The sequence below is a fragment of the Eulemur rufifrons genome, chromosome 7 (genome assembly GCF_041146395.1).
Source record: "Eulemur rufifrons isolate Redbay chromosome 7, OSU_ERuf_1, whole genome shotgun sequence".
In the NCBI taxonomy this organism is placed as follows: Eukaryota; Metazoa; Chordata; class Mammalia; order Primates; family Lemuridae; genus Eulemur; species Eulemur rufifrons.
The window spans coordinates 228,030,041-228,053,430 of record NC_090989.1 but is presented as its reverse complement, the minus strand read 5'-3'; the positions used below and the strand labels follow the sequence as shown (position 1 = coordinate 228,053,430).

The following is a 23,390-nucleotide window of genomic DNA, read 5'->3' as shown; positions in this document are numbered from 1 at the left end:
CAAACTCTCACAGCCTCAGTTTCCTCATCAGTGAAGAGGGAATCAAATGAGATCCTGTATCTGGAAGCACATTGTCATTTCTGATAATACTCTATAAATTTTAGATATTTCTTAAGCCAATGTTGTTATTAAAAATATGTTTCTCTAAAAGTCTCTTTTGTTTCCTTTTTGGGGGAGAAGTTTTTCATTGATGGCATGGATGATGTCACTGTCTATGCCATTAGCTTATTGAGAACCCTGAGTTTTTTCAGATACTTCACTTGGCCTGTGAGACTTACTCAGCCTGTGAATATATTTACTATTTATAACCGAGGCTCTTGCTGTAACATTCCCTTAGTGTGCTGACATTTTCACGTTGGGTGGCAGTTTGGATCTATAGAAAATTACCAAACCAGAGAGACTGTATTGAAAAGCTTCACAGCTTTCTACTTATTTGTTTAATTGTAAATTGGCACATCCCTTCCCATTTGTTTAACCCTGTTTCAGTCTATTGTTATCCCTATGATTACAAAGATAAGCTATAAGCTCACTTCCAATTTTCCAATCTCTTATTTTTATCTAAATCCTTGCTAAATATAGGAATAATAATTTAGTAGCTGTCATTTTAGATGCAGTGACAATAGGTAGTCAAAACTATATGAAAGGAAAGAGGAAAAAGGAACAGCCTGCTGTGTAGAGCATCATACTATGCATCCAGGTGTTTGTTCCCAGTAGGTGCATAATGGTAGTCACAGAGACCAGAGTAGTCCTGAGGTCACTGCTGGGCTGGTGTCAGGGAGCAATCTGGATGGGGGCAGGTGTTGTCAGGCACTGTGCTCGGCACTTTACACACGTTTGTCATTGGTCCTCACAGTAGTCCTGAGGGGCAGGTACTATGATGATGTTTACATTTTCTTGAAGAGGAAACTGACTTTAAGAAGTTTACATAATTTGCCTAAGGTCACATATTTGGTAAGTGGTGAGGCGGGGATTTGAACCCAGTGCTTTCTCGGTCTAGAACCTGAGTTCTTAACCTCTATACCATATGCTTCAGGGGAAAGTTGTGTTTTGTTGCTAGGTGAGGAAATTGGCACATCACTTCCCATTTTCAGGTTGCACTTCAGAGTCTCTGGATGGAGGAAGAGTCTGTCTTTGGCCCACAAAGGTGGGGGCAGTTATGCCCATTACAGGGAGCACTGTAAAGGGAGCACTGATGGAAAAGGAAGCCCGGACGAGCCTAGTACATGAAGCACAAGGTTTTTTGGGTTTTTTTGGAAACAAAGTCTTGTTCTGTTGCCCGGGCTAGAGTGCCATGGCATCAGCCTAGCTCACAGCAACCTCAAACTCCTGGGCTCAAGCAATCCTCCTGCCTCAGCCTCCCAAGTAGCTGGGACTACAGGCATGTGCCACCGTGCCCAGCTAATTTTTCTATATATATTTTTAGCTGTCCATATAATTTCTTTCTGTTTTTAGAAGAGACGGGGTCTCGCTCTAGCTCAGGCTGGTCTCGAACTCCTGACCTCGAGTGATCCTCCCGCCTCGGCCTCCCAGAGTGCTAGGATTACAGGCGTGAGCCACTGCGCCCGGCCGAAGCACAAGATTGATGTTAGAATCACACCCACCTTCCCACTGGCCTCCCCATCCTCCTCTCTATCTCTTTACTCCCAGAAATCCACTCTCATGGAACCTGCTTCTTTTCATTCATGGCACTTGTAATTTTTAATTGTACATTTAGTTGTATAATTGTTCAATACTTGTAGATTGTAAGCTCCAGAAAGGCAGGAATCATATCCATCTTGTTTACTAGTATATATCCAGTGTCTACAACTATTAGCACATAGTAGGTGCAATACTGAATACAGTATTTCTTGAATGTATAAATGAAAAAAATATTGAAAATGAATGAAGGGTAAGAGCTGGAAAAGATTTTAGAGAGCATTTATTCTCTTTTTTATAGTTGGCATTTATTCTCTCTTTTTTATAATTGTGGAAACTGGGTCTCAAAGAAGGTAATTAATGCTTATTGAGTGGCTAATATAGGCAGGCACTTAAGTTATCTCACTTTCATCCTCACATTAATTCATTCCAGAAGCATTTATCCAGGACCCACTGCATTCCAAGTGCTGTTCCACAGGTTTAGGGGCAGCGTCCCAGATCTTCACTACTCTCCTCTGAACATGATTGAAATGCAATTTAGAGAGAAAGGGCATAATCAAGGATGGATCCCAGATTTGTGGCTTGAGTGACTGGTGCTGGTTCCTCTGATGAGAAGGCTAGGGGAGAGCTGATGTGTAGGAAAAAATCATGATTTCTATTTTGGACCTGTTAGGTTGGAGATGCTGTAAGACATTTAAGGTAAACTTGAAAGATGAGCAGTATCTCAGCAGGATGAGAGGAAGGAATAGCATACACTATGGAAGTACATTTACAGAGGAGGGAAGATACATCATGAGTCCTTTGTGGCTGGAGTGTGTCTGGAAGGGAAGGGTGGAAAGAAACGCTATTATGGCAAAAAATATGGAATACCTTCTTTTTGCACTTCGATCCTCTCCTCATTAGAACCCAAACATTCATATTAAATGGAGTAAGTAGGAAGAGGAAATTAATCCATCATACTATTTGATGTAAGGTCAATTATTTTCTACAGTTGATATACAAACAAAAAAAAAGATAACCTCAGAATTCTTTTCACAAGTGAAATGGCATCACCAAACATAAAACTACCTCATTGGCTACAGTTAGTTTTTTGCTGGTGCTCTGTGCAGGGTCCACTTTCAGTCCAAATTGCTTGTGTGGCACCTGCCGTGCAGTGGAGGATGGCTCAGGTGGCAGCTTCTCTGTCCTTCAGCTCTGTAGTTGTCAATCCTGTTAGACCCAAGATCTTTTGGTGATGAGTATTTTGTAGCATCCCTTTTACCATACTGAAAATAATAGTCATAGTTAATATAATCAACTTATACACATCACTGCAAAAAAATCAATATATTTCAACTATAATATGAAATAGTAATAAAAGGAAAGTGGTTCATAATAAAATGTGCATATCAATATGCAAATGTTGAACAAAATGAAGTATTGTATTTATGTGTAACATGATTTTCAAAATGCCAAACAGGTCTGGGTGAAGATCCAAACAAAACAGAGTACAGTTGTTCCCTGACTTACACAGTACCTGCATTCCTAGAAAATTCAGTATATTTTAAAATCATGCAAAAAATACTTTGTATTTATGTGTTAAATACGTTCTAGGCTCAGATAATTATAAAATGGATTTTAGTCCACAGGAATGTCTGATAGGACATTAGCAAGTCATCGGGGATGGGGAAAATTGTTCAATGTGCAAAAGTGTCGTGAGTGCTGCAGGATACCCTGGCACTTCTGGCATCTGCCCGTGAAATGTCCCCACAAATATCCCAAATGTCTCTGGGGTTGGTACCACCCAAGAGAACCACAGTGGTAGCTGTTCCCTGGGCCATTCGCATCCCTGCTTCACAGAAACATTGAACCCCAGCCTAAACTGTCACCTTTGTGTGCATTGTTCCTGTTCTGTCCCCAGGGTGTGGTTTAAGGTTTGTTTTTAGTAAACACTTGTTGAAAGAAAGAATGGATAGACAGCTGGAAAGATAGATTTTCTTCTTTGTTCTGTGTTGTGTAGCAACCCTTTAGTCTTTTTTTCTCTGTTAGGACTTGGGAAGACTTTTAAAAGTTATCCACGAGATAAAAAGTAGTAGAAATGATTTTCCTTTTGAATAACAGGTACTGAGATCAAAATGTCTATTTTATGTGAGTGTTATCTCTGCCATCATCTGTCTGAACTTCTATTTTGTTAAACTTGCGGGTGTAGACATATATACTTATTGTTTCTCTCCTTTCTTTCTAGCGTGGGACGAGTTGGCCTATTATGAAGAAAACACACGGGATTTTCTTTTCCCTGAGCCCAAGCTGACACCTTCACACCCAAGGATGTGTCGGGAGGTGCTCATGAAGACGGCTGTAGGTTTTCCAGTAAGTAATCTGTGCCCATCTGGGCCTCACTTGGGAGAGACTTTGGGACCTGGCCACGTGTTCCTGACAGTTTGATCGTAGCTCCCTTCGTCTTGGTTGGTACCCCTGTTCTGTTTAGATGCCCAACTCAGGATAACAAATTATGCTGATTTCTACTATTGATCTGACAGGTGAAGTCTTATTATCTAATCAGGCTAAATAATTGCCAGATTCACATCGTCACATAGTTATAAAAAGGTTGTTTTTTTTCAACCTCCTCTTATTGCACATCAACAGAAAGATTTGTTTGTTTAGTCATAGCTGTTGACTAAATAAAGTAGCAATGGTAGTAATGTTATCTCTCATTTATTTTGTGCTTTCAATTTTTTTTACATATGATTTTCCTCCTAACAATCGTCAAGTTAGCCAAGGCCAACTGGATATGGTCTCCATTTAACAGAGGGGGAACTAACAGAGGCTCATAAATTGATGTTACTGAAGGATCTTAAAAGATACAGCAGATAATCAGTTGATAATCTATTTGGAGGGCATTATCTGAACCCAAATTCAAAATATTCATTTTGACGTTATCTGTGATGATTTCTATCTCCATAGCAACCTTGACGATTTTCTTGACTTTTATGTAGGATGACCTCCATTTTAAGGGCCACACCTTTGTGAATTACAAGAAGCATATTTAATACTCAGATTTTCTTTTTGTGTTAGTTCGTTTGTGTTACTATAAAGAAATACCTGGGTCTGGGTAATTTAAAAAGAAAAGAGGTTTCTTTGGCTCACAGTTCTGCGACCGTACAATAACCATGACGCTAGCATCTGCTTCTGGTGAGGGTTTCAGGGAGCTTCCAATCAAGGTGGAAGGTGAAGGGGGAGCAGGTGTGTCACATGGCAAAAGCAGGAGCAAGAGAGGGAGGATGAGGTGCCAGGCTCTTTCAAGCAAGCAGCTCTCCTGAGCTATAAAGTGAGATCTCACTCATTCTCATGGGGAGGGCACGAAAGCCATTCATGAGGGATCCGCCCTCATGACCCAAACACCTCTCACCAGGCTCCACATTCAACACTGGGGATCAGATTTCAACATGAGATTTGGAGGGGCATAGCACCCTTATTACCCCATGAATTGCAATTATTATTGTTTGATGAAATGTCTCCATTTTGAGAGTCCTGTGCAGGATATATGATATGCAGAACCTCTGTTTCTATGATGTTTATCAAGACAGAGCTTCTAATTCTAATACTTCAAGCAGCAAACATTCATCAAAGGTTGTCTTAATCAGAATTCCTAATGACTATAACTTTAAGTCCTTCATTATCTTTGAGGGTTTGGTGAATATCACGGAAACCATTTTATTTCTCCAAGATCATCTTTGTGTATCACTTGTATCCATGGTACATGTGAGATGCTTGCCTTTATTATTTTGAACTATTGGGATATTGCTCTTCAGAAGCTGAAAGGGGATAAAAACTGTTGAGAATCAGATGGAGGATACTCTATCATATTAATTTTGGTTTGCCCGAATTCTCTATTAAATAAAAGCCATCTACAAACACTGAGCTGGTATCCAGCTAAGTATCAAGACAAGAAGAAACATACTTTCTTATAGTTTCTCAAGTGTTAACTCTGTTTAACTTTATAAGCATAAATAGGAAGAAGAACCTATAGGAAGTTGTGTTTACAGTTATTTATCAACACAGATAATTATCAAAGAAAGGGATTAAAAATGTGTGGAAATATCCCCATATTATACATTATACATTAGAGATAAAGTATTAATTCTTACAATTAAATTAATCAAACTATATTTTAAAGAATTTGTAAAAAGATAGAGGGGCTCAGTTTCTCTCAAATGTTCTATAAATCAAAATATTTAAAACCAATCACCATAGTTTTAATCATAGCTGATGTTTACTGTGTGCTCGCTATATACCAGGCACTGTGTGAGCTCATAGCAAGGATAATCTTCAGTCCTCCTTCACCTTGTGAAGTGGCTACTATTTTTTCCCCCTTTTTGGATGGGGATGCTGGCGTAGGGGGTTTCAGAAATGTACTCAGTGTCACAGAGCTGGTAAGCAATAGAGCAGGAATTCTCACACTGGCCTGTGGGGCTTCAGGGTTTGCACTCTTACTCACTGCATGATGCTAATTTTCTCATATTTATTTTGGTCCACTATCCTATTTCTTTTCATTAATGTTATAGGAAGTGAGAATGAATTACATGTGCAGATGAGGCAAATCATTTATTTATTTTCTCTTAATTTACCAACTCGTTCATAATTAGGTTTATTTCCTCCACTAAAATGTCAGTTTTTCTTTGTATTTTCATATCTTGTTGTTTTATTTCTCTGGATACCTTAATAGTCTCCCCCACCTCCACCACTGGTGAGGTCAAGAATTTTCTTTTTGGGGAAATAGTATCTGTTCTCATGTTAAGACTGAATTTGTAAAGTGAGCAGAAAGAGTACTTTTTAAAAATTATTTTTAGTTGATAATTTATTATTTTTCTTTAGTGTAATGACACTAGAAAAATGACACCGTTAAGTCGTTTTATTGACTTAACCATTATCAATGTCATCCCATTGCTAAGGAGATTGGAAAAGATACAGTCTCTAAATTTCATCTCTAAACTATAATGCTATGCTAAAACAGCCCTGTCTGAAAAGGAAAACACATTGCTCTTTATTGTCTGTAAGTCACTGCAAGGAGTGGCGGTCACATAAGGCAAATAAGAATGTCTTACAGGGTGTGGATTCCTTACTGGAAGGAGACCTCCCTCCTCCTCTCTAAGCAAAGTAGGTCAGGGATTTGAAAACCTATTAGGCAGCTGCATGTACAGTGGTTAAGTATGGGGTCAGGTTGTCTGGGTTCAATCCTAGTTTTGTCATTAATGGCGGTGTGACTTGGGGTAAATTCCTTAATCTCTATGTACCTTAGTTTCCTCATTTATAAAATGGGACTGTAGTAGTACCTCCCTTATAGGATGATTATTGTGAGTGTTAAATGAGGTAATATATGTATAGTGTTTACATATACATATTTGTGTATATGTATATATATCCCTGGCATATAGTTATTAAGTACACAATAAATATGGGCTGTTATTATTTATTATGCTGTCATTTGAGGGTCATTTGAGTATTAACTGCTTCCCTGTGAGGCAATGAGAAAACTGCACAAGTCTGTGGCTCAAGAAATGACTTGTTCAGGCTCAGGCTACTGGGCCATGGGGGACCTGGGACTTGGCACACGTGAGAGTCTTGTGATTCCACCAGTACCCACCAGTAGCTCTGGGGACCCTGGAACTCTCTCCACCCTCTTCTTCCTGTGGGTCATCTTGTTAACAGGAGATGAGGCTGTGCCAGTACATTCTTTATCAAATATCCCCTTGGATTGTCTGGCTCTGTATAACAGCTGGGCCCCTGTGTTTATAAACCCAGAAATATTTTCTTGAGTTGGCCGTCCGGGCCTTGCACTCTTGTGGGCATACTGTGCATTCCAGAGGCAAAAAAAAAAAAAAAAAAAAAAAAAGGCAGCCAAGGATGTTGGTTGTGCTTGTAAGGACTCGCTGCATAGACACGATGGGTGCAGAGGAATGAATGCATGCACAGGAAACAAGCTGACTAGTTGGTCCCTGAGGCTTCTGGAGAGGCAGCACGAGGTAATGGAAAGAAGACGGGCATTGTAGTGAGGCAGAATTTCAAGTCCTGGCTCTACTGACCAATTGTGTGACATTGGGCGAACTATCAAACCTCCCCAAGCCTGTTCCCTCATGTGTACAATGGGATACAGCAATCTGCTGTACACGTTGTGTGAAGATTGAACGAGAGCCCACCTGTGAAAGCCCCTAACAGCACTTGGCACATGTAGCAAGCACGCAGTATGTGTCGGTGTCCTTTCTCTCTAGGGCTTCCGCTGGTGCAAATCCTTTCTGGAAGCACTTTGAGTGCAAGTCATATAAATGAAAATGAAATATCAGAGATGGGAAGGAGAGATCCATGGGTTTACCTGGAGGAGTTAGGGTGAGGCCAGGCTTTGAGAGATGGCCAAGATTTGGAGGGGAAAGAAGAAAGGGAAGGTACCCTCAGGACAAGAAATAACTCGGCCAAGTGGTGTTCTCTGGGGGAGAGTGGAGCAGAGGGGCCATGCTCAGAGGAGACAGTGGAACTCAGTCAGATCCAGTTCCTGTCCTTGTTGTGCCATTTATAAGCCATGTGACCTTTGGGAAAATTGCTTTATGTCTCTCTAAGCCTCAATTTCTTAAGAAGGAAAATTGCATTTTTTTCATACAGTAAAATTGATGCTTTTTTGGCATACAGTTTATGAATTTTAACATGTGTATAGATTTGTAAAATCACTGCCATGATCAGGATATCAAATAGTTCCATCACCCCCCAAATCTCCCTCATGATACCCCTTTAGAGGCACACCCTCCCCCGAACCCTAACCACTAGCCTGTTCTCCATCACCATAGTTTTGTCTTTTTGAGAATGTCACATAAATAGAATCATACAGTATGTAACCTTTTGAGACTGGCTTCTCTCACTTAGAATAATGCCTTTGAGATCCATCCATGCAATTGTTTGTGTCAGTGGTTTGTTCTTTGTTACTGCTGAATGGATTCCATTATACAGATATACCATAGTTTATTCACCCATGAAGAACATTTGCATTGTTTCAGTTTTTGTTCATTTCTCCATTTTATCATCTGTAAAATAGAGTGATGATAATTGTACTTACCTCATAGGGTTATGAAAAGTAAATAGGATAGGGGGTGTATATACATATATAAAACACAGTATTTTAAACAGTATGGTACTGAGCAAAAAATAGAAGTATCAATCAATGAAACAAAATGAGTTTGGAGTTAGATCTAATGGATATAAATATTTGATATAAAATATAAACCAAGTTTTTCAAAGCAGAGAGGTAGGAAATGAGAACCTCTATCCATCCCTCCCCGTAGGTAATCTCATTCAATTCCATGATGCAGTGTTTTAATTAGAGTAGCTAACAGCATGGACACTGGAGCCAGAATCACAATTACCAGCTCTGCCATTGCTAGATGGACAAGATACTTAAACTGTGTCTTATTTTATTCATCTACAAAGTGGAGATACTATTAAGACCTACCTTATGGGATTGTCCTAGGATTAGATGAGTTAATATATACAAAATAAGGCCTGGGTCTGGTACATAATACATATTAATGTATTTAGCTATTCTTACTCTTATTACATATGTATTTTAGATAATGTGTGTGGCTTTTTTTTTTTAAGAGATAGGATCTTGCTCTGTTGCCCTGAATAGAGGGCAGTGGTGTCATCATATTAATAGCTCACTGCAACCTCAAACTCCCAGGCTCAAGTGATCCTCCTGCCTTAGCCTCCCAAGTAACTGGGACTATAAGTGTGTATCACCATCCCCAGCTAATTTTTTTCAAGATGAGGTCTCGCTATATTGCCCAGGCTGGTCTTGAACTCCTGACCTCAAGGGATCCTCTTGTCTCAGCCTCTTGAATAGAATGTGTGTGGATTATGTGGTTCTTGCACGATTTCAAGTTAGGATGAGATGGGCAAAGAATTATTTCCAGTAATTTTATTTGCTTTTATGCTGTTTTATTTTTAGGGCATTGCTCCAAAAATAGAGTTTTCTACAAGGACAGCCATCAGAGAATGTGTGTTTCTGCACAGAAACAGATTTTTTGTAAGTATAATCAAAAAACTAGTGATAGAAATGACAGGAATTTTCTCCAAATATAAAGAATCTTAGCCCAAACTCTGTTTACCAAGTTAAGGTGCAACTGAACAAATAGAAACCTGAAAAGTTTCTGCTAGGCTTGAATTTTTGCATTCCAACTATTTACTCAGCCTCTCACATTAGAGTGAATATGTTTGGCACACATGTTTGGCAGCACAGTGTAGTTGGTAGAGTAGGGTGATTCAGAAGCTAAAATCACAAATTTGATGTAAGTAGGCTAGTTAGATTTTGTGGTTGCTGTTGTTCTATGATCTTTATGGAGCTTAGGAACAATAGTGTTTCCTTCTTTCTTTTGCTGAGGCTGACGGAGTTGTATTTGTGGTCCATCTTTGGTAAGCATGAAGGGTCTTACCAAAGGGCACCCAGGTGTGTGACTACCATTTTACTCTTTTCTTGAACTCTAATTTAATTCCCCCTTCACCTTGATTTCTTACTGTTTTACTTATTTATCTTATTGAACATAATTTTGTAGCCACTGAAAATCCTTTCTAGAACATGATGGAGAATGAATGAAGGTAGTTTGTAAGGCTTCTTCAAATACTTTGGGACAAGGAAGAGTAAAATGAATCAGTAAAACAAAATGCTTATCCCAAATCTTACCTCTGGTTCTAGAAAATTCCTTGAAAATGTGGGCTGTGGGTTAAGGGGTACTGAGTGAGAAAGACCACTAACCTGTGCAAACTTATCAGTTTTTCTGGCATAATAACTCATATAATGGGAGACCAGTGATTAAGAAAGGCTTTAGTTGCTTTTTAGTTTCTCCTTCTTTATCCTCTGTTAACTCCAATTTATTTGTGATGTGTTCATGGTGATGTTTTAGTCTTTCTTTCTCTACCATTCTACACTTTTAATCCTGTTTTAACTTCTTTTCTTTTTTTTTTTTTTTTTTTGAGACAGAGTCTCACTTTGTTGCCTAGGCTAGAGTGAGTGCCGTGGCATCAGCCTAGCTCACAGCAACCTCAAACTTCTGGGCTTAAGCGATCCTACTGCCTCAGCCTCCCGAGTAGCTGGGACTACAGGCATGTGCCACCATGCCTGGCTAATTTTTTCTCTATATATTTTTAGTTGGCCAGATAATTTCTTTCTATTTTTAGAAGAGATGGGGTCTCGCTCTTGCTCAGGCTGATCTCGAACTCCTGACCTTGAGCGATCCACCCTCCTCGGCCTCCCAGAGTGCTAAGATTACAGGCGTGAGCCACCTCGCCTGGCCCTGTTTTAACTTCTTAGTATAGGTCTTCCTTTAAGTGTTAACTTCTCAAGCAAATAGCTTTTATTATTATTATTTTTTATTATAGCAAAAGCATCACTTTATTTTAGAAAATTAGAAAATAAAGATAAGCAAAAAGGACAAAGTAAAAATAAAAATCATCTTTCATTCTTACCATTGAGAGATGAGCATGACTCATTTTTTCAGTATATTCTAAACACACACACAAACACTTTTTAGATTGGGATCATACTGCACTGAGTATTATACCCTTCTTTTTTCACTTAATATGTCATGGACATTTTCTCATGGCCTTAAGTATCATGCCAGACAATTTTTCATGGCTTTATAGTATTCCACTGTATGGAAGTACTATAATTTGTTTGGCCAATTATTTTCCTTTTGTTGAGCACTTAACTGATATACCAGTCAGAGTCCAGTCAGGAAACCAAACCAGACTTGTTATTTTAACAGAAAGATTTGATGTGAGAAAACAATATGGCCAACTAGGAGTTGGAGGACTGAGAGACGAAAGGGGAGCACTGACGTGACAGAGTAACTGCAGGAGGCAGTTAGTTTCTACCCCTCGGGCTGGATCATCAAGAACAAGGAATGGGTCCCAGACCCTTGGAGAGGGGTTGCTTTCCTGGGTGCTTCCTCAGGAGTTCAGGGGTGGGACTCCGATGGGCTGGGACTTCGACCTCTAAAGAGGGGGACTGCTCGCTGCCGGTGCCACAGGAGTTTGTAGGAAGCTCAAATATTCCTGTGGGGCTAGACTCAAATCTCCGAGCAGGGGGCTCAGAGACAGCTGGTGCTGGTATGTATGAAGGAGTGCAGTGAAGCTAGTTCTGGCATCATGGGAGAAAAACTATAGACTAGAACCATTTGCAGCTGTCAAGGTGAAGAATAGTTGCTGCGATGATACTGTAAGAGTACAAAACTGGAAGTAGCCGGTCTCATCTCCTCCAGCCTTGCGGTCTCTTTAGCGCCCTCTAGTGGCAGAGCCTAACAGAGAGCAGCTAGAGAAGCAGAAAGAGGGTTTGCAGAGTCCCTGGCCCGGTATCATACAGCCGACGTGGGTTTGCAGCTGAGAGGCAATTGCTTCCTCACCAACACAGTTGGTTTCTAATTTTTAAACTATTATAAGCATTTCTGTAGCTATACACATAGCCATAGTTATTTCCTTTTAACAGATTCCTTGAAGTGAAATTGCTGGACCCAAGTATATGCCAAATTCTCTATCACCTATTTATGCCTGGGGGTTGTCTGAGGCTTTGTAACTTGCCCCTAATACAAATAAATCTCACTGTTATTAGTTGAAATATATTATACTAGCAAGTTACAAATACTATTGATGTTAAGCTGAACTGTAAAAAAACTAAGTAGAGAAATGTCCTTTCTTAAGTTTATATTTTGTAAATCTGAGATGTTCAATCTTCTACCTTAGTTTTTAAAAGTTCAATTAAATACGGTTATGTTTTGATTGAATTTTCTTCCTTTCTTTCATTTTTTTATTTTTAAAAAATATTCTTTCTTGTTTTGGTTTCAGGAAGAAAGATATAAGTCACGAAGGCCTTTATTTATATCACATGGACCAACATTCCCCTTAGATAATATAAAGATGAAGCCAAAAGAGAATAATACCGACAGACTGCCCAAAGGCATGCAATCCTGGGCACCCTCTCCCTGTTCTGCCAGACGTTTCTTCCAGGACCAGCCAGCACAGTTGAACCTGGGAAATCATTTCAAAATCTCTGGAGGAAGCAAGCCTCCATTTGTAGTTAGACATGTGAGCCTAAAATTATTTTTTGGAGTACTGTGGAATGGGAAGGGTATGGATGAAGGTGGAATAAAGGAAGGTTGGGCTATAGAAGTAAATGAGTAATATTAAAGAAAGAGGGAATTCAAATTGGATAATATTAATAACTGTGATTAGAGTATGTTCATTTCTTAGAGTCATTATCAGGAAAGTCCTATATATGTTCTTATATAGAGGACTTGCTCAGTGAATGTCAACAATCTCTATTTTAAATTTTTGTTATTTTTTTATTTCAGAATATTATGGGATACACATGTTTTGGTTACGTGATTTGCTTTTGTAACCTATTTTTAATTTTTGAAAATTATTAATATAATATAACTTCTACACATGATAATTCACCATTATCCAGAAAAGTCAGTGAACTGACAGGGGTTGAAGACACAGAACAAAGGCTGGTATCAAAGCGAAACGAAAGCTTCATCAGTTTTAGTGAAAACTGCTTGAGTTTTCTTAATGAGATTGGTGCTCAGTGGCCATACTTTGAAGAGGAGAAAAAGTGTATTTGCAGGAAGAAGCAATGATGTGCTGTACTCAAAACCCTTAATTAAAGTCATCTTAGATTTAGCCCTCAGGAAGTAGTGGACTAATTTAATCACACTAGTTCACTACTATAAAAGTAATGGAAAATATAGACAACTTCATGAAAAAAACTACCCATTGGTTCACAAGCATAATAAAATCATTGTTTAATTTGATGTGTTTTCTCTGCCTTTTTTTGATTTATAGGGTTTATTTTTTCCACAAAAATAATTATACTGCATATAGAGATTATTTTCCCTATATATTCCCTATATATTTCCCTATATATTCCAGTTAACATGACATTAAAAGAAGTTTCTATATTATTTCATACTTTGTATGAACACCATTTTGTGTTCTAATTGATGACTTACTCTTCAGAACGTTTAACTGTTGATAGTATCATTAAGTTGATATTTTGACTTAAAGTCACTAGTGGTGATATTTGTGTATTAGACACAGGCTATGAAGTGTGGTAGGTCTCAAAGTCAAGGTGCTGTTGAGATGGCTGTACATAAAGAGTTGGTTTGTAGGTAGAACAGAGCTGTTGGCTAGAAACTACAGAATAGCTATCTATCTATAGATGCTATCTACCTACAGATACAAAAGTAAGAACAACTATTGTCATCTTGGTGGCCTGGGTAAAGATATCTGGCAAAAATTGATTTTTTTTTTTTGCCAATCTTTTAAACATGGTGCTATAAAAATATTGTTGAATTGAGTTCATTTCATTTTATTGAAAATAAATCTGATTTATTTCATTCAATATAAATTTTTGTCCATGCATTATTAAATAACCTTAAAATCTTGGTAGATTTCTTAAGGAATTAAAACTTGCTTGATACTTATTTTATTTAACAAATTCTTATACAGCTTTTACTATGTGCCACGCTTTTTTTTTTTTTTTTTTTTGACCAAGCTATGGAGGAACGCCAAGCTTTTTTATAAGTGATTTTATGTATTTAATTCTTTATTCAGCCAGATTTCCTGATGGTATGTGATATTTCCTTAAGTAGAAGCATTACAATTTAGAGGACCTGAGGTCATAAAGGCTATAAATTCAAGTCAATGTGTTTCTTGAAGTAGAATGAAAGTAACATTATAACCTGCCTTATTGAAATAAAAAAAATAACAGAAATAAACAAGATAAAAAAACCCAAGGAACTGTATGTTGTAGATATTCTGGAAAACTCCCTAATTCAAGTACTTTGAAATGTTTGCAGATCATGTTGCCCAATTTTTCTTTAGGAAAATAAGATCAATCACCTTAAGTAAAATAATATAGTTACCATTATTGTTTTTTCAAGAACATAGACACTCAAATGGGAAGAGAATATGGAAGGCTGAGATGTCACTTTGTGGCAGTCCCTGCTGTCAGGGAGAAGCCCACCTAAGCTGTCACTGCTTATACTGTTTAAGGAACATGAAACTCTGTCCTGTTCTTAAAGATCATGAAATAATGCTTCACTTGTTCTTTCTGTGCTCTCTGCTTACCAGTTGTTAGAATATAATGTGTCCAACCTTCGTTCTTTATGCTAACATTTAGCCCATATTCTGATCCAGGGGCCCCGGGGAACCTGTGGCTTTGGGGCCACATGTGGCCTTCTGGATCCTTGAGTGTGGCCTTTTGCTGAATCCAGATTTTACAGAACAAAAGCTTTTAATAAAGGGATTTGTTCTGTGAAGTTTGGATTCTGTTGGGGGGCCTCACTTGGGGATCTGGAGGGCCACATGTGGCCTGGAGGCCGCAGGTTCCGCACCGGGAGGAGAGCGTAATACAAGTTATGGTGGATTTAAGTCTTCTTTCTTTCTTTACTTTCAGGTGGACAGTGCAAAACCCTTTGGTGAGAATATTTTGGAGCATCATTTGTGGAAGTCTAGAAGAAAATCTAAGTTTTCAAACTTTCCGTTTCCATTGAGAAAAGGTACTCGAGTTTCTCGTTACTCTTGTACATTTCCCTATGAGAAAAAAATGTGTCCTGCTTACTACCATCTTTCATTCTGAGGAATCACAAGTTACCTTGGAAGCTGTGCGCCTAATTCTCGCAGTTCCAGCTGTGCCGTTTGCAGGGCGGTGGTCTCATGAAGCAGAGTCAGCTGAGAAGCTGTCCGTTTGTGATTTCTCTTCGCTGTGGAAAGGGACTTTGTTCTGAGTGGTGTTGCTAGCCAATGTGCTGTGGTTGTAGTTGTTCCTTGGCTGGGCTGGAGAGGCAAAGAGCAGCTTGTCCTGGTGTGAACTCCTTGCGAAGGCACCATTAATAGCTAACAGATAAGACTTTCCATTTTTCTGGATGGGAAAGGGCAGGAGATTGATGGTGATCAGAAGACATAATATTTGCTTTATAAGATTCCATGTCAGCAAGGAGGGGAGCCAGTTCTGTCTAAAGCAGTTAGTTAAGCCAGGGTGTCTCAAACTTTTAGATTTCAGGACGCTTTTGCCTTCTTAAATATTACTGAGGACCCTAAAGAGCTTTTGTTGATGTGAATAATATTTATCAATATTTAGTACATTAGAAAGTAAAACTGAGAAATTTTTGAAATGTAAGAATACACTAGCATACATTTAGCCATCCAGAATGGTAATGTCATGACATGTCATGGTAATTTTTGGAAAACTCCATTGTAAAATCATGAGAAAATGAGAGTGAAAAAGGCAAATCATTTCTTAGTATTACTATGAACATAGTTTTGACCTTGCACATCTCCTGAAAGGTCTTAGGGACCCCTGGGGAGATCCCTGGGCCATACATGGAGAGTCACTGGGTTAAGGAATCCCTTACAGACCCTTACCTTAATGAATGAAATATGTGAATTGTGACAATAGTGAAGGTCATAGCAGTGAAGTCCAGTCATTCCTGAAGTTCATCAAAATTCTTAAGCTAGAAAGGGATGGTGGTGGCCTACTCTTTTGCCCCCTGGTAGAAGTGGACTTGTGCTGTCCCTGACAACAGAGTTTCCTGTTTTAGGCTTAAAGGTTTATACTCTTAGGGACTGCAGACTCTCTTGTGGTGACTCAAGTCAGTGTTCTTAGGTTATGGTGACTTTGGTGGCAGCTGACCAAGTACCGGCTTTGAAGCAGAAAGTGCTTCATCACCTCTGACACTTAATTTAAGTTCTTTGAATTGAAAATCACCCGCATAGCCTAGAACAGCAGGACTGTCTTCCCCGTTATGGTGAAATCAAGCAGCACCAAATGTCCTTTCTGGGGGAAGACAAGTTGGGCTTACTGCTGGCTCTATTATGATGGGACTCACATATCACATTGGTCTCGGCCTTTGTCTTTTCTTAATCCTGGCAGGTGGAGAACTAAGGTTCCAGAAAGGTTACAGTGTGTGTACAGGTCACATGTCAAGTTTTTGGCCATACCTGCATTTAGAGAAGACGTTCAGACCTCTGAGCTCAGATCCTTGGAATCCCTGTAGCTTTCAAGCCAGACCTTTGTTTAGGTCACCTGTCAGCTCGTTCATCCAGGCCTAAGGTAGAATACGGCCGTGCTTCTCAAACTTGAATGTGCATTTGAATCACCTGGGGATCTTGTTAAACTGCAGATTCTGATTCAGTAAGGCTGGGGTGGGATCTGAGATCCTTCTTTTCTAATGAGCTTCCAGGTGATACTGATGCTGCTGGTCTGTGGACTGCGCTTTGAGAAGCGAGGGAATGAAGGCAGGAATGAAGGCAAGCCTTCTGCGAAAGGCAGTGCTCAAAACCAATAGCCAGGAGGTTACTGGGCCACAGGGCAGGTTTGGAGTGATGGCTGCAAAGGACCTTAGTATTGTTGATTCCCTACCCAGCTGAGACAAGATGGTACGCACATGTGTGCCCAAAGGATGTGAAAATGACCAGGCTTAAAAAAGCCCTTTTTATATTTTCCTTCTTACTACCAGAGGCATGGGGAATCAGCAGTCTAGGAAACGTCCTTTGTCACTGCCTAAGCCCCAGTCATCCTGGGGGAAGCCATGGTGGCCTTAGTCTCGCCTTACAAATACTCATTTCAAAAGCATTTTTTTTCAACCTGGAAAAATCCAACCTAGTCTAGGTTTTCTCTATGTGTATTTATTATTTCATTTGCTAGTCATCCTTACCATTCTCTGGCCTTAGGTCTATTTGCTTATCATGATACTTAGGGTAATCATAATTTCCATTTTTGCTGCATTATGTTTTTCCAAGCTCTTATGCATTCATTGTTTCAATATAACATTTGTGTCTACCTTGGACAAATGTACTCAAGAGATCCTGCATAAATAGGATTCCATGAAAACCAAGGAGAATGGCGGAAGAGGCAGAGTTTATAAATTTAATTTAGACCCCCATTGCTTTCTTTTAGGCTCTGGGCTCCTGGGCAAATGTGAGTGTTTTAGCTGCTTAAGGGTTGCTGAACTTACTGATTCACTTTAGAACTTGCTTTTACGCTTTCCCTTTCCATATGTGCTGTCGTTAGAAATACAACCTCACCGTTGACCTCAAAAGGACAAAAACCTTCTCAGATAGAATTGCTGTGGCTCAAGGGAGACTTAAAAGTGATAGTGTAATTTATAAGGGAGAATTTAAGTTCTTTCGTAATTCATTCATTGTCTAAAATTTTTATACTGCTGTGGAATAAATGAACAGCAGTTTTGGGGCTAACTGGTAATAATGAGTCATTGAAACACCTGTTCCTCTTTCTTCTAGCTTCTTCTCTTGACAGCCTTGCAACTAATGTAAAGGTAATTTTAGAAGTAGAATTTATAAAATGATTTATTTTCAGCTATCTTATGTCAATTATTGTGCTTTCTCCAATCAGCGGTAGAAAGTATTATTTCTAGCTAGTGCTACTTATGTGGAATTGTTACAGATTAACTAGCGTTTATGTAAAGAGGTGCCCAGGCTCCACTGTATACTTTGCTTTGGGGTTAGTTGTTTGTGCCCCTCATATCAGCTCTTTTCATTTGTAGGATGACTCACCAAGGGGAGTGTATCTAGGCCCAATAACTATCCGTAGTGATTTTCATTGCTTTTTCTCTAATCGAATACCTTTATACATAGAGGTGGTAAATCACTTGTTCTTGAAGTTTAATTGGTTTGTCAAAGTGAAAGCTCGAACTTCTAGGTTACAACATGAGAATAAATGTGTGCAAAGAAAATTGAGTATACGAGGCTTCTTATGCCGTAGCATTTAAAGATTGTATTTTTCCTAGACCCACTAATCCCTAGTTCTCAGAAATCAAAGTTCACAGCATGAGTTTATTTTGGCTTGTTAATATATACCACACATACAGACTTTTGGTTCCTTCAAGGTTCCTGACCTTGACTCCTGAGCATTTTATCACTAGTCTTTTCTACTCCACCTCCTCTCTTAATTGCAGGGGGTCCCTGGGACAGATAGTCTGTCATCTTACCCCTAGTTCTCTTCCTTGTTCCACCCCACCCCCAGCTCTAAACTCAGCAAACAAACAAACAAACAAAGAAACTACAGCTAAAGAATAATGCACATTGTCACCCAGGTTATCAAAGAGCCAGATGAACGAATTGTTTTAAGAAATGAGTCACCATCACCTTTAGGTTCAAGTAAGTTTGGAAAGCCCTCGCCCAGTAACCAAGGGGATGCCGATTCCCACCGGGAAACTTCATTTGCCACCTCCCAGCATTTCACCTCTCGCAGCCCTCTGGATCAGCCCCTTCTCCGAGAAAGGTCAGTGGCAAACACTCAACTCTTTGCTTGAAGAGTGCATTGTGGCCTGGGCAGAAGTAAAGCCAGGTCGTTTATTTCTTCGGTTTGCTTTCTTAGGGATATTCAGCTAGTGACCCTTTTTTTGTTTTTTGTTTTTTGTTTTTAGTGACAGGGTCTCACTCTGTCACCCAGGCTGGAGGGCAGTGGCATCATCATAGCTCATTGCAGCCTCAAACTCCTGGGCTCAAGCTATCCTCCTGCCTCAGCCTCCCAAGTAGCTGGGACTACAGGTGCATGCCATGACACCTGGCTAATTTTTCTTATTTTTTGTAGAGATGGGGTTTCACTATGTTGCTCAGGCTGGGTTTTGAACTCCTGGCCTCAAGTGATCCTCCTGCCTCAGTCTCCCAAAGTGCTGGGATTACAGATGTGAGCCACTGTGCCTGGCCTGGTGACACCTTGATATGAAAAAATGATTATTCTTCTTAAGGTCTACCCAGAAGCAGAGTTGAACCTTTTCTCTTGCTTCTGGAAAGCATATCTCAGGATGTTTGTTGTAAATGAGATAGACAATTTTGGCATGGATACTGTTTACCCATTTTTTTGTGTCATAAATTTAAAAACTAAAGCTTTTGATTTCACCAATATAAAAGTGTTTACTATAGAAAGTTTGGAAATTACAGAAAAACAAGAAGGAGTGGAAAAAAAATCACCCATAGTCCTGCCGCCCAAAGATAACTGTTATTAACATTTAGGTTTATTTTCTTTTTCTAAACATGGTTTCTTGTTTGTTTACATTATTGTCACGAATAATAAAAATACATTTGCATATGTCTGGAAGGTGAGCCAGAGAGTGAGAATAGGAACCTTTCTTTGTCAAATTGTACTCTCTAATTCGTAACCATTCAGTTTACCTGGGTTTTGCCAGTTTTAACTTAATGCGGTTTAAGTCCTGCATTCTGGGAAACCTCTGAGTCTCAGGCAAGCTAGGACAATTGGTAACCTTAACTCCAGGAAAGTGGCATTGAAAAATAATATATTTAAGACAGCTGTTTTGAATGAAGGATACACCAATCTGCTTTTTTCTGTGTTATTTGTGATGAGAATAAGAAATTTCCATACGAGAATAACACAATTGCTCACAAAGGGACTCATAGTAAATATATCCTGGAACCAAAGTGGCCCTAAAGGTTTAACAGGAATTATAGCAAGTTTGAAGTAGACTAAGAAAGTGGCAACCCATTCTTAGTGTTTTTCAGAAATGATAGAATATAGAATAAAATAACTCTATATTACAAAGTTAAATCATGGATTTGAGGAAGCCAAATCAAATATTTTAATAAAATCTATTACTATATGGTGAGATTTTGATTAGATTTTGATTACTTAACTGGAAGAAAATAATACAACAGAGGCAGCAGTTGTCTTTGGCACACAGACACAGTTACACTCCTCTCTCTGCCTGGTTCTCCATTCCCTCCTGGCTTATGCCCTTGCCCCCAGCCTGGAACACAGCAGGTTGGCAAAGCAGGGGAGGTTATCTGGGATTCAGAGGCTTATAGAGAATTGATTTTAAACAGTAGGAAGAACCTTCAGCTAGGGGTGGTCGGGAGACTTGGGCTCCAGTATTCATCTGTCTCTAAGTGATATGTGATCTTACATAAATACTTGACCTTTCAGACCTCAGTTTCCTTATCTTTGAAATGGGTGTGATGATCAAAGATCCATCTTCTTCCAGCTACAAAGTGCTTCTCTGCTGCTAGAAGTGGGGAAAGCCTATGGCTTTTGTCCATGTGCTTTGTTTATATATATCTCCTAAACTCCTTAAAGTCAGTATAGCAAGCTTTACTGAGAGACTGAATTGGGTGTGCAGCTATTGGGCAATTACTAGGTGCAATGTCCATGATCACGGCATATCTCTGCCTTCTAGTGACTCACACGCTAGACAGGAAAGCAGGCCTACCCCCATGTCAGTAAATATGCGATACATTGCAGCATGTACTTAAGAGATGTGTTATCCAAATGCGGGGGAAAGAGAGAGCAGTAGGAGATTAATTCCATCAGGAAGGAGATCTGGGAAGGCCTCATTTCTCTTTAAATAAATTTGTTAGCTGGTTTATGCATTCATTCAGCCAGCCCTTCCCGAGTGTCTTTATGCAGAAGGGCAGTGATTCTCAACTCTGGCCAACATAAGAATTGCCTCCTGTTTACTGAGTCAAGATCTGTCAGGATGGAATCAAGTATGTTTGTGGGAGCCTGTGGAATCTTTGTAGTTAAAAGAGCGTGTCAGAAGGAAAACAGGATTGATACTCAGTCTGCTAGACCTGGGCTGGAAACACTAACATCGAAGACATTTTTCCCGATCTCTGAAAACTTGCAACCTACCAGAGGATGTAAAAGAAAAACAAAGTACACAAGCAAGGCAGAACTTTGTGAGTAGTGCAGACCACATGCTACTGGAGTGTAAAGAAGGAGGATGCCACTTCTAGAATGTTTTATGGGGGAGATGCCCTTTTCCTGTGGGCCCTGAGGGGAGCGGATTGGTTCATGGTAGAGTTAATGGGGGTTTAGGATGGGAGGTGGGAGGCAGGGCCCTGCAGGCCTCTAGCAGTTAGACAAGTTTGGGAGAATACTGGGTTCCAGGGCCCAGGGGTCTGAAGAGGACGTGGAAGCCGAGCTAAGGAATTTGGGCTTTGCTTGGAAGGCCCTGGGGAGCTTTGCAACTTAGTCACAGGAGTTGGCACAAGGGACTTTAGGAAGACAGGTCTGACTGCAGGCCAGAGTTTCATCAGCCATCTCTGATGAGGCAGCAAATTCCATGTGCCCAGCGTCACTCTAAACTGATAACTTTGGACCTAATTGAACTATGAGTTTGTAAATAAGGCTGTGATCCACAGTGACACGGGATGACACAGCCGCAGGAGGGACATCCAGTTTGCCTGTGGCTGTCCTGGTTTTAGTCCCCAAAGTCCTGCATCCTGGGAAATCCTTGAGTTCCAGGTAAACCAAGACAGTGGGTCATCTCAACTCCAGAGAAGTGGCCCCTAAGACAGTATTTTTAAGACAGCAGTTTTGAATGCAGGACGTGTGCTTCATATCTGTGGGGAAGAATCCATTCCCTGTTGACTTTAGAGTGATCACAAAGGCACTCCTGGGACACTGAGGGCTACCAGCACTTTGTCCCCCCACCCCCACTGTTCTTTTCACATCAGTGCCATCAGGTCCCGTCTCTGTGCCCAGATCACAAGGGTGCATGAAAAACACCTTTTGAGTTTCTCCTTGCTTAATACTGAAGTTGGTAAGGGGTTGCGCTGGAGGCAAATTTTAGAGGAGAGTCAGCCCAACGTTTCATTAGAAGTGGAAATCCTTTTAACTATCAGGGTGAAAATGGTAGTCCCAGAAGAGGAAGGCACCGTCTCAGGTCTGTTCCCTATGGCATCATCTGGATGGTGTCATATCCCTTCAGCATACATCCTCCCTCTTCCCACTGCATGTGGAGAAGGTGGGTCCCACGGAGAAAGCTATAACAAAGGTATAGCACTACTCCTATCTGTTTATCCATCATTCTCAGAGATCTTCACATGTAGAATAGATTAGTGTAACAGCAATGATAACAAATGCTGGAATCACTTTGGTACTATTAATAGTTACTCAAGACCTATGAAAAAGCATTTACCATGTCCAGCTAGTGGCTATTTTTAAACGCAAGCTTTATTCATAGCTTCAAAATATTTCTAGTCCTTCCTCTTAAAAATTCTTCAGGAAGTATAGAGATGATGTATGTGGACTTTTCTTAAACATGCGCCAATGGTTTAGATGGTGCTTTTATTTGCTCGAGCCCTTTTCCTAGGTTGGTAATGGATTTGTATAGAACCATTCATACTCTTGATCTTGTCTCCCTGGAAACCAGTGGGACATACCTGTCACAGAGAGAGTGGGGATGAGAGGCCTGGACATGGGCTGGAACTAAGCAGAAGGGCAACAACGCAGGGGGTCATTTGTGTGGTGGCCACAGAAGCAACTGGATTTCCACAGATTCCTGTCATTTCCAGTGTTTATCATAAGTTAACTCAAGAGAATGATTTCATCCAAATGGCTAAAATTCTTTAGGTGTTTTTAGAAAACAGTATCTGTGTTTTCCATTATCAAATTGCTATGTATACTTTTAGCTTTTTTTCCCCTGCTGGAATTCTAAAATCTTTCCTGATATACACTTTTAGCTTGGTTAGACCTCAGACTTTAGGATTCAGTGTCTGTCTCCCTCCCAGATATGAATGAATAAATGAATCAGTGAATGAATGCAATCATTAAAGAAATATTTATTAAATACTTACTATGGTATTCAAGGTCTACTATGCCCTGGAATGAGCTATTGATCAAAGAGTCTCAGTCCCAATTTCAGTCTAGGAATAAAGACAGACATTAACCAAATAATGACAAAATGTCCACTGGCAGAAGT

The 23,390-nt window shown here is 39.8% G+C and overlaps 1 protein-coding gene across 1 annotated transcript in view; it reads left to right on the top strand.

The window, feature by feature from the left end:
* Positions 1-23,390, top strand: part of SPATA6L (spermatogenesis associated 6 like) — a 45,062-nt gene that overhangs the window by 17,683 nt on the left and 3,989 nt on the right. The window contains exons 5-10 of the mRNA XM_069474178.1: positions 3,860-3,984; positions 9,605-9,682; positions 12,493-12,732; positions 15,107-15,209; positions 17,953-17,987; positions 18,765-18,952. Of these exons, the coding sequence (XP_069330279.1) occupies positions 3,860-3,984; positions 9,605-9,682; positions 12,493-12,732; positions 15,107-15,209; positions 17,953-17,987; positions 18,765-18,952 (769 nt within the window). The remainder of the gene's footprint in view (positions 1-3,859; positions 3,985-9,604; positions 9,683-12,492; positions 12,733-15,106; positions 15,210-17,952; positions 17,988-18,764; positions 18,953-23,390) is intronic.